The 15,833-nt window shown below is 45.1% G+C and overlaps 1 protein-coding gene across 1 annotated transcript in view; it reads left to right on the forward strand.

Moving 5' to 3' along the window:
- The window catches only part of HELZ (helicase with zinc finger), a gene marked incomplete at its 3' end in the record, with an annotated part of 57,462 nt that extends 41,632 nt beyond the window's left edge, over positions 1-15,830 (forward strand). Inside the window, exons 26-29 of the mRNA XM_072132038.1 lie at positions 14,297-14,373; positions 14,463-15,030; positions 15,104-15,323; positions 15,419-15,830. Of these exons, the coding sequence (XP_071988139.1) occupies positions 14,297-14,373; positions 14,463-15,030; positions 15,104-15,323; positions 15,419-15,830 (1,277 nt within the window). The remainder of the gene's footprint in view (positions 1-14,296; positions 14,374-14,462; positions 15,031-15,103; positions 15,324-15,418) is intronic.
- Positions 15,831-15,833: the final 3 nt, after the last annotated feature.

Consider the following 15,833-nt stretch of genomic DNA (forward strand, 5'->3'; position numbering starts at 1 on the left):
AGTGTCCATATACACTGTGCTGCTCCTCTTATATAGTGTCCATATACACTGCCCCGACCCTCTTATATAGTGTCCATATACACTGTGCTGCCCCTCTTATATAGTGTCCATATACACTGCCCCTCTTATATAGTGTCCATATACACTGCCCTGACCCTCTTATATAGTGTCCATATACACTGCCCTGCTCCTCTTATATAGTGTCCATATACACTGCCCTGACCCTCTTATATAGTGTCCATATACACTGCCCTGACCCTCTTATATAGTGTCCATATACACTGCCCTGACCCTCTTATATAGTGTCCATATACACTGCCCCTCTTATATAGTGTCCATATACACTGCCCTGACCCTCTTATATAGTGTCCATATACACTGCCCTGACCCTCTTATATAGTGTCCATATACACTGCCCCTCTTATATAGTGTCCATATACACTGCCCTGACCCTCTTATATAGTGTCCATATACACTGTGCTGCCCCTCTTATATAGTGTCCATATACACTGCCCCGACCCTCTTATATAGTGTCCATATACACTGTGCTGCTCCTCTTATATAGTGTCCATATACACTGCCCCTCTTATATAGTGTCCATATACACTGCCCCGACCCTCTTATATAGTGTCCATATACACTGCCCTGACCCTCTTATATAGTGTCCATATACACTGCCCCGACCCTCTTATATAGTGTCCATATACACTGCCCTGACCCTCTTATATAGTGTCCATATACACTGCCCTGACCCTCTTATATAGTGTCCATATACACTGCCCCGACCCTCTTATATAGTGTCCATATACACTGCCCTGACCCTCTTATATAGTGTCCATATACACTGACCTGACCCTCTTATATAGTGTCCATATACACTGCCCCTCTTATATAGTGTCCATATACACTGCCCCGACCCTCTTATATAGTGTCCATATACACTGCCCCTCTTATATAGTGTCCATATACACTGCCCTGAGCCTCTTATATAGTGTCCATATACACTGCCCCTCTTATATAGTGTCCATATACACTGCCCCGACCCTCTTATATAGTGTCCATATACACTGCCCTGACCCTCTTATATAGTGTCCATATACACTGCCCTGACCCTCTTATATAGTGTCCATATACACTGCCCTGACCCTCTTATATAGTGTCCATATACACTGCCCCGACCCTCTTATATAGTGTCCATATACACTGCCCTGACCCTCTTATATAGTGTCCATATACACTGCCCGGCCCCTCTTATATAGTGTCCATATACACTGACCTGCCCCTCTTATATAGTGTCCACATGCACTGCCCTGACCCTCTTATATAGTGTCCATATACACTGTGCTGCCCCTCTTATATAGTGTCCATATACACTGCCCGGCCCCTCTTATATAGTGTCCATATACACTGACCTGCCCCTCTTATATAGTGTCCATATACACTGCCCTGACCCTCTTATATAGTGTCCATATACACTGCCCTGACCCTCTTATATAGTGTCCATATACACTGCCCTGACCCTCTTATATAGTGTCCATATACACTGCCCTGACCCTCTTATATAGTGTCCACATACACTGCCCTGACCCTCTTATATAGTGTCCATATACACTGTGCTGCCCCTCTTATATAGTGTCCATATACACTGCCCCGACCCTCTTATATAGTGTCCATATACACTGCCCCGACCCTCTTATATAGTGTCCATATACACTGTGCTGCTCCTCTTATATAGTGTCCATATACACTGCCCTGACCCTCTTATATAGTGTCCACATGCACTGCCCTGACCCTCTTATATAGTGTCCATATACACTGTGCTGCTCCTCTTATATAGTGTCCATATACACTGCCCCTCTTATATAGTGTCCATATACACTGCGCTGCCCCTCTTATATAGTGTCCATATACACTGTGCTGCTCCTCTTATATAGTGTCCATATACACTGCCCCGACCCTCTTATATAGTGTCCATATACACTGCCCTGACCCTCTTATGTAGTGTCCATATACACTGCCCTGACCCTCTTATATAGTGTCCATATACACTGCCCTGACCCTCTTATATAGTGTCCATATACACTGCCCTGACCCTCTTATATAGTGTCCATATACACTGCCCTGACCCTCTTATATAGTGTCCATATACACTGCCCTGACCCTCTTATATAGTGTCCACATACACTGCCCTGACCCTCTTATGTAGTGTCCATATACACTGCCCTGACCCTCTTATATAGTGTCCATATACACTGCCCTGACCCTCTTATGTAGTGTCCATATACACTGTGCTGCTCCTCTTATATAGTGTCCATATACACTGCCCTGACCCTCTTATGTAGTGTCCATATACACTGCCCTGACCCTCTTATATAGTGTCCATATACACTGCCCTGACCCTCTTATATAGTGTCCATATACACTGCCCCTCTTATATAGTGTCCATATACACTGCCCTGACCCTCTTATATAGTGTCCATATACACTGCCCTGCCCCTCTTATATAGTGTCCATATACACTGCCCCTCTTATATAGTGTCCATATACACTGCCCTGCCCCTCTTATATAGTGTCCATATACACTGCCCTGACCCTATTATATAGTGTCCATATACACTGCCCTGCCCCTCTTATATAGTGTCCATATACACTGCCCTGCCCCTCTTATATAGTGTCCATATACACTGCCCTGACCCTATTATATAGTGTCCATATACACTGCCCTGACCCTATTATATAGTGTCCATATACACTGCCCCTCTTATATAGTGTCCATATACACTGCCCTGCCCCTCTTATATAGTGTCCATATACACTGCCCTGCCCCTCTTATATAGTGTCCATATACACTGCCCTGCCCCTCTTATATAGTGTCCATATACACTGCCCTGACCCTATTATATAGTGTCCATATACACTGCCCCTCTTATATAGTGTCCATATACACTGCCCTGCCCCTCTTATATAGTGTCCATATACACTGCCCTGACCCTATTATATAGTGTCCATATACACTGCCCTGACCCTATTATATAGTGTCCATCTACACTGCCCCTCTTATATAGTGTCCATCTACACTGCCCCTCTTATATAGTGTCCATCTACACTGCCCCTCTTATATAGTGTCCATCTACACTGCCCCTCTTATATAGTGTCCATCTACACTGCCCTGACCCTCTTATATAGTGTCCATATACACTGCCCTGACCCTCTTATATAGTGTCCATATACACTGCCCTGACCCTCTTATATAGTGTCCATATACACTGCCCTGACCCTCTTATGTAGTGTCCATATACACTGCCCTGACCCTCTTATATAGTGTCCATATACACTGCCCCTCTTATATAGTGTCCTTATACACTGCCCTGACCCTCTTATATAGTGTCCACATACACTGCCCTGCCCCTCTTATATAGTGTCCATATACACTGCCCTGACCCTCTTATATAGTGTCCATATACACTGCCCTGACCCTCTTATATAGTGTCCATATACACTGCCCTGCCCCTCTTATATAGTGTCCATATACACTGCCCTGACCCTCTTATATAGTGTCCATATACACTGCCCTGCCCCTCTTATATAGTGTCCATATACACTGCCCTGACCCTCTTATATAGTGTCCATATACACTGCCCTGACCCTCTTATATAGTGTCCATATACACTGCCCTGACCCTCTTATGTAGTGTCCATATACACTGCCCTGACCCTCTTATATAGTGTCCATATACACTGCCCCTCTTATATAGTGTCCTTATACACTGCCCTGACCCTCTTATATAGTGTCCACATACACTGCCCTGCCCCTCTTATATAGTGTCCATATACACTGCCCTGACCCTCTTATATAGTGTCCATATACACTGCCCTGACCCTCTTATATAGTGTCCATATACACTGCCCTGCCCCTCTTATATAGTGTCCATATACACTGCCCTGACCCTCTTATATAGTGTCCATATACACTGCCCTGACCCTCTTATATAGTGTCCATATACACTGCCCTGACCCTCTTATATAGTGTCCATATACACTGCCCTGACCCTCTTATATAGTGTCCATATACACTGCCCTGACCCTCTTATATAGTGTCCACATGCACTGCCCTGCCCCTCTTATATAGTGTCCATATACACTGCCCTGCCCCTCTTATATAGTGTCCATATACACTGCCCTGACCCTCTTATATAGTGTCCATATACACTGCCCTGACCCTCTTATATAGTGTCCATATACACTGCCCTGACCCTATTATATAGTGTCCATATACACTGCCCTGCCCCTCTTATATAGTGTCCATATACACTGCCCCTCTTATATAGTGTCCATCTACACTGCTCCTCTTATATAGTGTCCATCTACACTGCCCTGACCCTATTATATAGTGTCCATCTACACTGCCCCTCTTATATAGTGTCCATCTACACTGCCCCTCTTATATAGTGTCCATCTACACTGCCCCTCTTATATAGTGTCCATCTACACTGCCCCTCTTATATAGTGTCCATCTACACTGCCCTGACCCTCTTATATAGTGTCCATCTACACTGCCCTGACCCTCTTATATAGTGTCCATATACACTGCCCTGACCCTCTTATATAGTGTCCATATACACTGCCCTGACCCTCTTATATAGTGTCCATATACACTGCCCTGACCCTCTTATATAGTGTCCATATACACTGCCCCTCTTATATAGTGTCCATATACACTGCCCTGACCCTCTTATATAGTGTCCATATACACTGCCCCTCTTATATAGTGTCCATATACACTGCCCCTCTTATATAGTGTCCATATACACTGCCCTGACCCTCTTATATAGTGTCCATATACACTGCCCTGACCCTCTTATATAGTGTCCATATACACTGCCCCTCTTATATAGTGTCCATATACACTGCCCTGACCCTCTTATATAGTGTCCATATACACTGCCCTGACCCTCTTATATAGTGTCCATATACACTGTGCTGCTCCTCTTATATAGTGTCCATATACACTGCCCTGCCCCTCTTATATAGTGTCCATATACACTGCCCTGACCCTCTTATATAGTGTCCATCTACACTGTCCCTCTTATATAGTGTCCATCTACACTGCCCCTCTTATATAGTGTCCATCTACACTGCCCCTCTTATATAGTGTCCATCTACACTGCCCTGAGCCTCTTATATAGTGTCCATATACACTGCCCTGAGCCTCTTATATAGTGTCCATATACACTGCCCTGACCCTCTTATATAGTGTCCATATACACTGCCCTGACCCTCTTATATAGTGTCCACATACACTGCCCTGACCCTCTTATATAGTGTCCACATGCACTGCCCTGACCCTCTTATATAGTGTCCATATACACTGTGCTGCTCCTCTTATATAGTGTCCATATACACTGCCCCTCTTATATAGTGTCCATATACACTGCCCTGACCCTCTTATATAGTGTCCATATACACTGCCCTGACCCTCTTATATAGTGTCCATATACACTGCCCTGACCCTATTATATAGTGTCCATATACACTGCCCCTCTTATATAGTGTCCATATACACTGCCCTGACCCTCTTATATAGTGTCCATATACACTGCCCCTCTTATATAGTGTCCATCTACACTGCCCCTCTTATATAGTGTCCATATACACTGTGCTGCTCCTCTTATATAGTGTCCATATACACTGCCCCTCTTATATAGTGTCCATATACACTGCCCTGACCCTCTTATATAGTGTCCATATACACTGCCCTGACCCTCTTATATAGTGTCCATATACACTGCCCCTCTTATATAGTGTCCATATACACTGCCCTGACCCTCTTATATAGTGTCCATATACACTGCCCTGACCCTATTATATAGTGTCCATATACACTGCCCCTCTTATATAGTGTCCATATACACTGCCCTGACCCTCTTATATAGTGTCCATATACACTGACCCTCTTATATAGTGTCCATCTACACTGCCCCTCTTATATAGTGTCCATATACACTGCCCCTCTTATATAGTGTCCATATACACTGCCCCTCTTATATAGTGTCCATATACACTGCCCCTCTTATATAGTGTCCATATACACTGCCCTGACCCTCTTATATAGTGTCCATATACACTGCCCTGACCCTCTTATATAGTGTCCATATACACTGCCCCTCTTATATAGTGTCCATATACACTGCCCCTCTTATATAGTGTCCATATACACTGTGCTGCTCCTCTTATATAGTGTCCATATACACTGCCCCTCTTATATAGTGTCCATATACACTGCCCTGAGCCTCTTATATAGTGTCCATATACACTGCCCCTCTTATATAGTGTCCATATACACTGCCCTGACCCTCTTATATAGTGTCCATATACACTGCCCCTCTTATATAGTGTCCATATACACTGCCCCTCTTATATAGTGTCCATATACACTGCCCTGCCCCTCTTATATAGTGTCCATATACACTGCCCTGACCCTATTATATAGTGTCCATATACACTGCCCTGACCCTCTTATATAGTGTCCATATACACTGTGCTGCTCCTCTTATATAGTGTCCATATACACTGCCCTGAGCCTCTTATATAGTGTCCATATACACTGCCCCTCTTATATAGTGTCCATATACACTGCCCTGACCCTCTTATATAGTGTCCATATACACTGCCCTGACCCTCTTATATAGTGTCCATATACACTGCCCCTCTTATATAGTGTCCATATACACTGCCCTGAGCCTCTTATATAGTGTCCATATACACTGCCCCTCTTATATAGTGTCCATATACACTGCCCTGCCCCTCTTATATAGTGTCCATATACACTGCCCTGACCCTATTATATAGTGTCCATATACACTGCCCTGACCCTCTTATATAGTGTCCATATACACTGACCCTCTTATATAGTGTCCATCTACACTGCCCCTCTTATATAGTGTCCATATACACTGCCCCTCTTATATAGTGTCCATCTACACTGCCCCTCTTATATAGTGTCCATCTACACTGCCCCTCTTATATAGTGTCCATCTACACTGCCCCTCTTATATAGTGTCCATCTACACTGCCCCTCTTATATAGTGTCCATCTACACTGCCCTGACCCTCTTATATAGTGTCCATATACACTGACCCTCTTATATAGTGTCCATATACACTGCCCTGACCCTCTTATATAGTGTCCACATGCACTGCCCTGACCCTCTTATATAGTGTCCACATGCACTGTCCCTCTTATATAGTGTCCATATACACTGACCCTCTTATATAGTGTCCACCTGCACTGCCCTGACCCTCTTATATAGTGTCCATATACACTGTGCTGCTCCTCTTATATAGTGTCCATATACACTGCCCCTCTTATATAGTGTCCATATACACTGCCCTGAGCCTCTTATATAGTGTCCATATACACTGCCCTGACCCTATTATATAGTGTCCATATACACTGCCCTGCCCCTCTTATATAGTGTCCATATACACTGCCCCTCTTATATAGTGTCCATCTACACTGCTCCTCTTATATAGTGTCCATCTACACTGCCCTGACCCTATTATATAGTGTCCATCTACACTGCCCCTCTTATATAGTGTCCATCTACACTGCCCCTCTTATATAGTGTCCATCTACACTGCCCCTCTTATATAGTGTCCATCTACACTGCCCCTCTTATATAGTGTCCATCTACACTGCCCCTCTTATATAGTGTCCATCTACACTGCCCTGACCCTCTTATATAGTGTCCATCTACACTGCCCTGACCCTCTTATATAGTGTCCATATACACTGCCCTGACCCTCTTATATAGTGTCCATATACACTGCCCTGACCCTCTTATATAGTGTCCATATACACTGCCCTGACCCTCTTATATAGTGTCCATATACACTGCCCCTCTTATATAGTGTCCATATACACTGCCCTGACCCTCTTATATAGTGTCCATATACACTGCCCCTCTTATATAGTGTCCATATACACTGCCCCTCTTATATAGTGTCCATATACACTGCCCTGACCCTCTTATATAGTGTCCATATACACTGCCCTGACCCTCTTATATAGTGTCCATATACACTGCCCCTCTTATATAGTGTCCATATACACTGCCCTGACCCTCTTATATAGTGTCCATATACACTGCCCTGACCCTCTTATATAGTGTCCATATACACTGTGCTGCTCCTCTTATATAGTGTCCATATACACTGCCCTGCCCCTCTTATATAGTGTCCATATACACTGCCCTGACCCTCTTATATAGTGTCCATCTACACTGTCCCTCTTATATAGTGTCCATCTACACTGCCCCTCTTATATAGTGTCCATCTACACTGCCCCTCTTATATAGTGTCCATCTACACTGCCCTGAGCCTCTTATATAGTGTCCATATACACTGCCCTGAGCCTCTTATATAGTGTCCATATACACTGCCCTGACCCTCTTATATAGTGTCCATATACACTGCCCTGACCCTCTTATATAGTGTCCACATACACTGCCCTGACCCTCTTATATAGTGTCCACATGCACTGCCCTGACCCTCTTATATAGTGTCCATATACACTGTGCTGCTCCTCTTATATAGTGTCCATATACACTGCCCCTCTTATATAGTGTCCATATACACTGCCCTGACCCTCTTATATAGTGTCCATATACACTGCCCTGACCCTCTTATATAGTGTCCATATACACTGCCCTGACCCTATTATATAGTGTCCATATACACTGCCCCTCTTATATAGTGTCCATATACACTGCCCTGACCCTCTTATATAGTGTCCATATACACTGCCCCTCTTATATAGTGTCCATCTACACTGCCCCTCTTATATAGTGTCCATATACACTGTGCTGCTCCTCTTATATAGTGTCCATATACACTGCCCCTCTTATATAGTGTCCATATACACTGCCCTGACCCTCTTATATAGTGTCCATATACACTGCCCTGACCCTCTTATATAGTGTCCATATACACTGCCCCTCTTATATAGTGTCCATATACACTGCCCTGACCCTCTTATATAGTGTCCATATACACTGCCCTGACCCTATTATATAGTGTCCATATACACTGCCCCTCTTATATAGTGTCCATATACACTGCCCTGACCCTCTTATATAGTGTCCATATACACTGACCCTCTTATATAGTGTCCATCTACACTGCCCCTCTTATATAGTGTCCATATACACTGCCCCTCTTATATAGTGTCCATATACACTGCCCCTCTTATATAGTGTCCATATACACTGCCCCTCTTATATAGTGTCCATATACACTGCCCTGACCCTCTTATATAGTGTCCATATACACTGCCCTGACCCTCTTATATAGTGTCCATATACACTGCCCCTCTTATATAGTGTCCATATACACTGCCCCTCTTATATAGTGTCCATATACACTGTGCTGCTCCTCTTATATAGTGTCCATATACACTGCCCCTCTTATATAGTGTCCATATACACTGCCCTGAGCCTCTTATATAGTGTCCATATACACTGCCCCTCTTATATAGTGTCCATATACACTGCCCTGACCCTCTTATATAGTGTCCATATACACTGCCCCTCTTATATAGTGTCCATATACACTGCCCCTCTTATATAGTGTCCATATACACTGCCCTGCCCCTCTTATATAGTGTCCATATACACTGCCCTGACCCTATTATATAGTGTCCATATACACTGCCCTGACCCTCTTATATAGTGTCCATATACACTGTGCTGCTCCTCTTATATAGTGTCCATATACACTGCCCTGAGCCTCTTATATAGTGTCCATATACACTGCCCCTCTTATATAGTGTCCATATACACTGCCCTGACCCTCTTATATAGTGTCCATATACACTGCCCTGACCCTCTTATATAGTGTCCATATACACTGCCCCTCTTATATAGTGTCCATATACACTGCCCTGAGCCTCTTATATAGTGTCCATATACACTGCCCCTCTTATATAGTGTCCATATACACTGCCCTGCCCCTCTTATATAGTGTCCATATACACTGCCCTGACCCTATTATATAGTGTCCATATACACTGCCCTGACCCTCTTATATAGTGTCCATATACACTGACCCTCTTATATAGTGTCCATCTACACTGCCCCTCTTATATAGTGTCCATATACACTGCCCCTCTTATATAGTGTCCATCTACACTGCCCCTCTTATATAGTGTCCATCTACACTGCCCCTCTTATATAGTGTCCATCTACACTGCCCCTCTTATATAGTGTCCATCTACACTGCCCCTCTTATATAGTGTCCATCTACACTGCCCTGACCCTCTTATATAGTGTCCATATACACTGACCCTCTTATATAGTGTCCATATACACTGCCCTGACCCTCTTATATAGTGTCCACATGCACTGCCCTGACCCTCTTATATAGTGTCCACATGCACTGTCCCTCTTATATAGTGTCCATATACACTGACCCTCTTATATAGTGTCCACCTGCACTGCCCTGACCCTCTTATATAGTGTCCATATACACTGTGCTGCTCCTCTTATATAGTGTCCATATACACTGCCCCTCTTATATAGTGTCCATATACACTGCCCTGAGCCTCTTATATAGTGTCCATATACACTGCCCCTCTTATATAGTGTCCATATACACTGCCCTGAGCCTCTTATATAGTGTCCATATACACTGCCCCTCTTATATAGTGTCCATATACACTGCCCTGACCCTCTTATATAGTGTCCATATACACTGCCCCTCTTATATAGTGTCCATATACACTGCCCCTCTTATATAGTGTCCATATACACTGCCCTGCCCCTCTTATATAGTGTCCATATACACTGCCCTGACCCTATTATATAGTGTCCATATACACTGCCCTGACCCTCTTATATAGTGTCCATCTACACTGCCCTGACCCTCTTATATAGTGTCCATATACACTGCCCTGACCCTCTTATATAGTGTCCATATACACTGCCCTGACCCTCTTATATAGTGTCCATATACACTGCCCTGACCCTCTTATATAGTGTCCATATACACTGCCCCTCTTATATAGTGTCCATATACACTGCCCTGACCCTCTTATATAGTGTCCATATACACTGCCCCTCTTATATAGTGTCCATATACACTGCCCCTCTTATATAGTGTCCATATACACTGCCCTGACCCTCTTATATAGTGTCCATATACACTGCCCTGACCCTCTTATATAGTGTCCATATACACTGCCCCTCTTATATAGTGTCCATATACACTGCCCTGACCCTCTTATATAGTGTCCATATACACTGCCCTGACCCTCTTATATAGTGTCCATATACACTGTGCTGCTCCTCTTATATAGTGTCCATATACACTGCCCTGCCCCTCTTATATAGTGTCCATATACACTGCCCTGACCCTCTTATATAGTGTCCATCTACACTGTCCCTCTTATATAGTGTCCATCTACACTGCCCCTCTTATATAGTGTCCATCTACACTGCCCCTCTTATATAGTGTCCATCTACACTGCCCTGAGCCTCTTATATAGTGTCCATATACACTGCCCTGAGCCTCTTATATAGTGTCCATATACACTGCCCTGACCCTCTTATATAGTGTCCATATACACTGCCCTGACCCTCTTATATAGTGTCCACATACACTGCCCTGACCCTCTTATATAGTGTCCACATGCACTGCCCTGACCCTCTTATATAGTGTCCATATACACTGTGCTGCTCCTCTTATATAGTGTCCATATACACTGCCCCTCTTATATAGTGTCCATATACACTGCCCTGACCCTCTTATATAGTGTCCATATACACTGCCCTGACCCTCTTATATAGTGTCCATATACACTGCCCTGACCCTATTATATAGTGTCCATATACACTGCCCCTCTTATATAGTGTCCATATACACTGCCCTGACCCTCTTATATAGTGTCCATATACACTGCCCCTCTTATATAGTGTCCATCTACACTGCCCCTCTTATATAGTGTCCATATACACTGTGCTGCTCCTCTTATATAGTGTCCATATACACTGCCCCTCTTATATAGTGTCCATATACACTGCCCTGACCCTCTTATATAGTGTCCATATACACTGCCCTGACCCTCTTATATAGTGTCCATATACACTGCCCCTCTTATATAGTGTCCATATACACTGCCCTGACCCTCTTATATAGTGTCCATATACACTGCCCTGACCCTATTATATAGTGTCCATATACACTGCCCCTCTTATATAGTGTCCATATACACTGCCCTGACCCTCTTATATAGTGTCCATATACACTGACCCTCTTATATAGTGTCCATCTACACTGCCCCTCTTATATAGTGTCCATATACACTGCCCCTCTTATATAGTGTCCATATACACTGCCCCTCTTATATAGTGTCCATATACACTGCCCCTCTTATATAGTGTCCATATACACTGCCCTGACCCTCTTATATAGTGTCCATATACACTGCCCTGACCCTCTTATATAGTGTCCATATACACTGCCCCTCTTATATAGTGTCCATATACACTGCCCCTCTTATATAGTGTCCATATACACTGTGCTGCTCCTCTTATATAGTGTCCATATACACTGCCCCTCTTATATAGTGTCCATATACACTGCCCTGAGCCTCTTATATAGTGTCCATATACACTGCCCCTCTTATATAGTGTCCATATACACTGCCCTGACCCTCTTATATAGTGTCCATATACACTGCCCCTCTTATATAGTGTCCATATACACTGCCCCTCTTATATAGTGTCCATATACACTGCCCTGCCCCTCTTATATAGTGTCCATATACACTGCCCTGACCCTATTATATAGTGTCCATATACACTGCCCTGACCCTCTTATATAGTGTCCATATACACTGTGCTGCTCCTCTTATATAGTGTCCATATACACTGCCCTGAGCCTCTTATATAGTGTCCATATACACTGCCCCTCTTATATAGTGTCCATATACACTGCCCTGACCCTCTTATATAGTGTCCATATACACTGCCCTGACCCTCTTATATAGTGTCCATATACACTGCCCCTCTTATATAGTGTCCATATACACTGCCCTGAGCCTCTTATATAGTGTCCATATACACTGCCCCTCTTATATAGTGTCCATATACACTGCCCTGCCCCTCTTATATAGTGTCCATATACACTGCCCTGACCCTATTATATAGTGTCCATATACACTGCCCTGACCCTCTTATATAGTGTCCATATACACTGACCCTCTTATATAGTGTCCATCTACACTGCCCCTCTTATATAGTGTCCATATACACTGCCCCTCTTATATAGTGTCCATCTACACTGCCCCTCTTATATAGTGTCCATCTACACTGCCCCTCTTATATAGTGTCCATCTACACTGCCCCTCTTATATAGTGTCCATCTACACTGCCCCTCTTATATAGTGTCCATCTACACTGCCCTGACCCTCTTATATAGTGTCCATATACACTGACCCTCTTATATAGTGTCCATATACACTGCCCTGACCCTCTTATATAGTGTCCACATGCACTGCCCTGACCCTCTTATATAGTGTCCACATGCACTGTCCCTCTTATATAGTGTCCATATACACTGACCCTCTTATATAGTGTCCACCTGCACTGCCCTGACCCTCTTATATAGTGTCCATATACACTGTGCTGCTCCTCTTATATAGTGTCCATATACACTGCCCCTCTTATATAGTGTCCATATACACTGCCCTGAGCCTCTTATATAGTGTCCATATACACTGCCCCTCTTATATAGTGTCCATATACACTGCCCTGCCCCTCTTATATAGTGTCCATATACACTGCCCTGCCCCTCTTATATAGTGTCCATATACACTGACCCTCTTATATAGTGTCCATATACACTGCCCTGCCCCTCTTATATAGTGTCCATATACACTGCCCTGCCCCTCTTATATAGTGTCCATATACACTGCGCTGCTCCTCTTATATAGTGTCCATATACACTGCCCCTCTTATATAGTGTCCATATACACTGCCCTGAGCCTCTTATATAGTGTCCATATACACTGCCCCTCTTATATAGTGTCCATATACACTGCCCTGCCCCTCTTATATAGTGTCCACATACACTGCCCTGACCCTCTTATATAGTGTCCATATACACTGCCCTGACCCTCTTATATAGTGTCCATATACACTGCCCTGACCCTCTTATATAGTGTCCATATACACTGCCCATGTGAGGTGTATAATGTATGTATGGGGTATGTATATAATGTATTTCCTTCCTCTCATCCAGGCAAAAGCGAGAACAATCTGTCAGCCGACATGAATAAGCTGCGGACCCCCGAGAAGAAACCCCTGGACTGTAAACCGGTAAGAGCATGAATCCTGCACCCTACCCCGGAGACGCCGCCTGCCTCCCATACACGCCGCTCATGTACTGATAGAGATCTATATTCCAGGTCGACCTGGACCCAAATGCACAAACAAGAAGTCCGGAGTCTCGAGCCAACCTCGCCTTCCCTAACCCGAAATTCCATCGTAAAGAAAACCCAAACCAGAGGCCGATGAACATCCACCTGACCCCCCCACACCCGCAGTACCCCATGCCCAGCCGGGGCTTCCCACACGTCTCCCCCATGCAGAGACCTCCCTTCACCATGCAGCAGCAGAACCTTCTGTCCCAACAGCAGAACCATCTCTCTGAACTTCAGAACCAGATCCCCCCTCCCCCGCAGGGACCCGTCGTCCCCCAGCATAACCATCTAATGCAGCAACCTCCCCCTCAGGCCTCACAGCTGTCGCCCGCTTTCCAGCCCAACCAGTCGTTCTTTAATAACCCCATACCTCATCGCCCCCCGTCGCCCGGTGTGGACGGCCTGATCCCGGAGCAGCCGCCACCAGCCGCCATCTTGCAGGACGTCAATAACCCGCTGCGCTCCGTCCCCCATAATAATCAGCTAATGTCATCGCACCTCAACAGCTACATGGAGGACGGAGCTCAAGCCATGAGCACCGGGGAGGCTCTAGGTGGGTGCTCAGGGAGTGCAGGGGGGGCCTATGACTGCGGATGGGAACCACATCTCTATCTCTATCATTCCAGATCGTCTACACGGTAACGTGGCGCTGGAGACCCTGAGGCAACAGCAGACCCGGATACAGCAGTGGAACGAGCATAACGCCTTCCTGAGCCAGGCCAACCTAACCTACCCCCACCACCCCCACCTCCAAGCAATGGGCCTGGCCCAGCAGCAGCAGCTCATCAGACCCAACTGGAAGATCCCAAACAGTGGAGAGGAGGAGCCCGAGAGCACCTATTCCAGGTACTGGCTATAACCAGACACGTGCGGATGATGGGAGTGCCCCTCCTGGGGGTAACCTGCACCATTTCACTTGTTTTTTTTATTTTTGCCCTCAGATTCCAGGAGTTTTTACGGGAACTTTCTCACCACGAGCAGAGCGGCGATAATCGAGACCTCCCAGAGATGCCTCCCCCACAATCCAGACTGTTACAGTACAGACAGGTCCAGGCCCGGAGCCCCCCAGCACTCGCATCCCCCTCCTCCAACCACAGCGGACACTTCCCCAACTTCAGTGAGAACAGCCGAGACATGGACATGAGTAACAACCCCAACGCATACCCCCCGCACGTGTACAACAGCCCCTACACCGTGCCCTCTGAACACATGACGCCCCCTCCACCAATGAAATACCTGCAACACGACGGATCCTGGGCCTACACCAACCTACAGCAGAACCCTCTAATGGGGCAGGGATTTCATTATGGTATGCCCCCTCTACAGCACAGACCACCACAGAACCCCTTCATCCAT

This window comes from Engystomops pustulosus, unplaced genomic scaffold, assembly GCF_040894005.1.
Source record: "Engystomops pustulosus unplaced genomic scaffold, aEngPut4.maternal MAT_SCAFFOLD_212, whole genome shotgun sequence".
In the NCBI taxonomy this organism is placed as follows: Eukaryota; Metazoa; Chordata; class Amphibia; order Anura; family Leptodactylidae; genus Engystomops; species Engystomops pustulosus.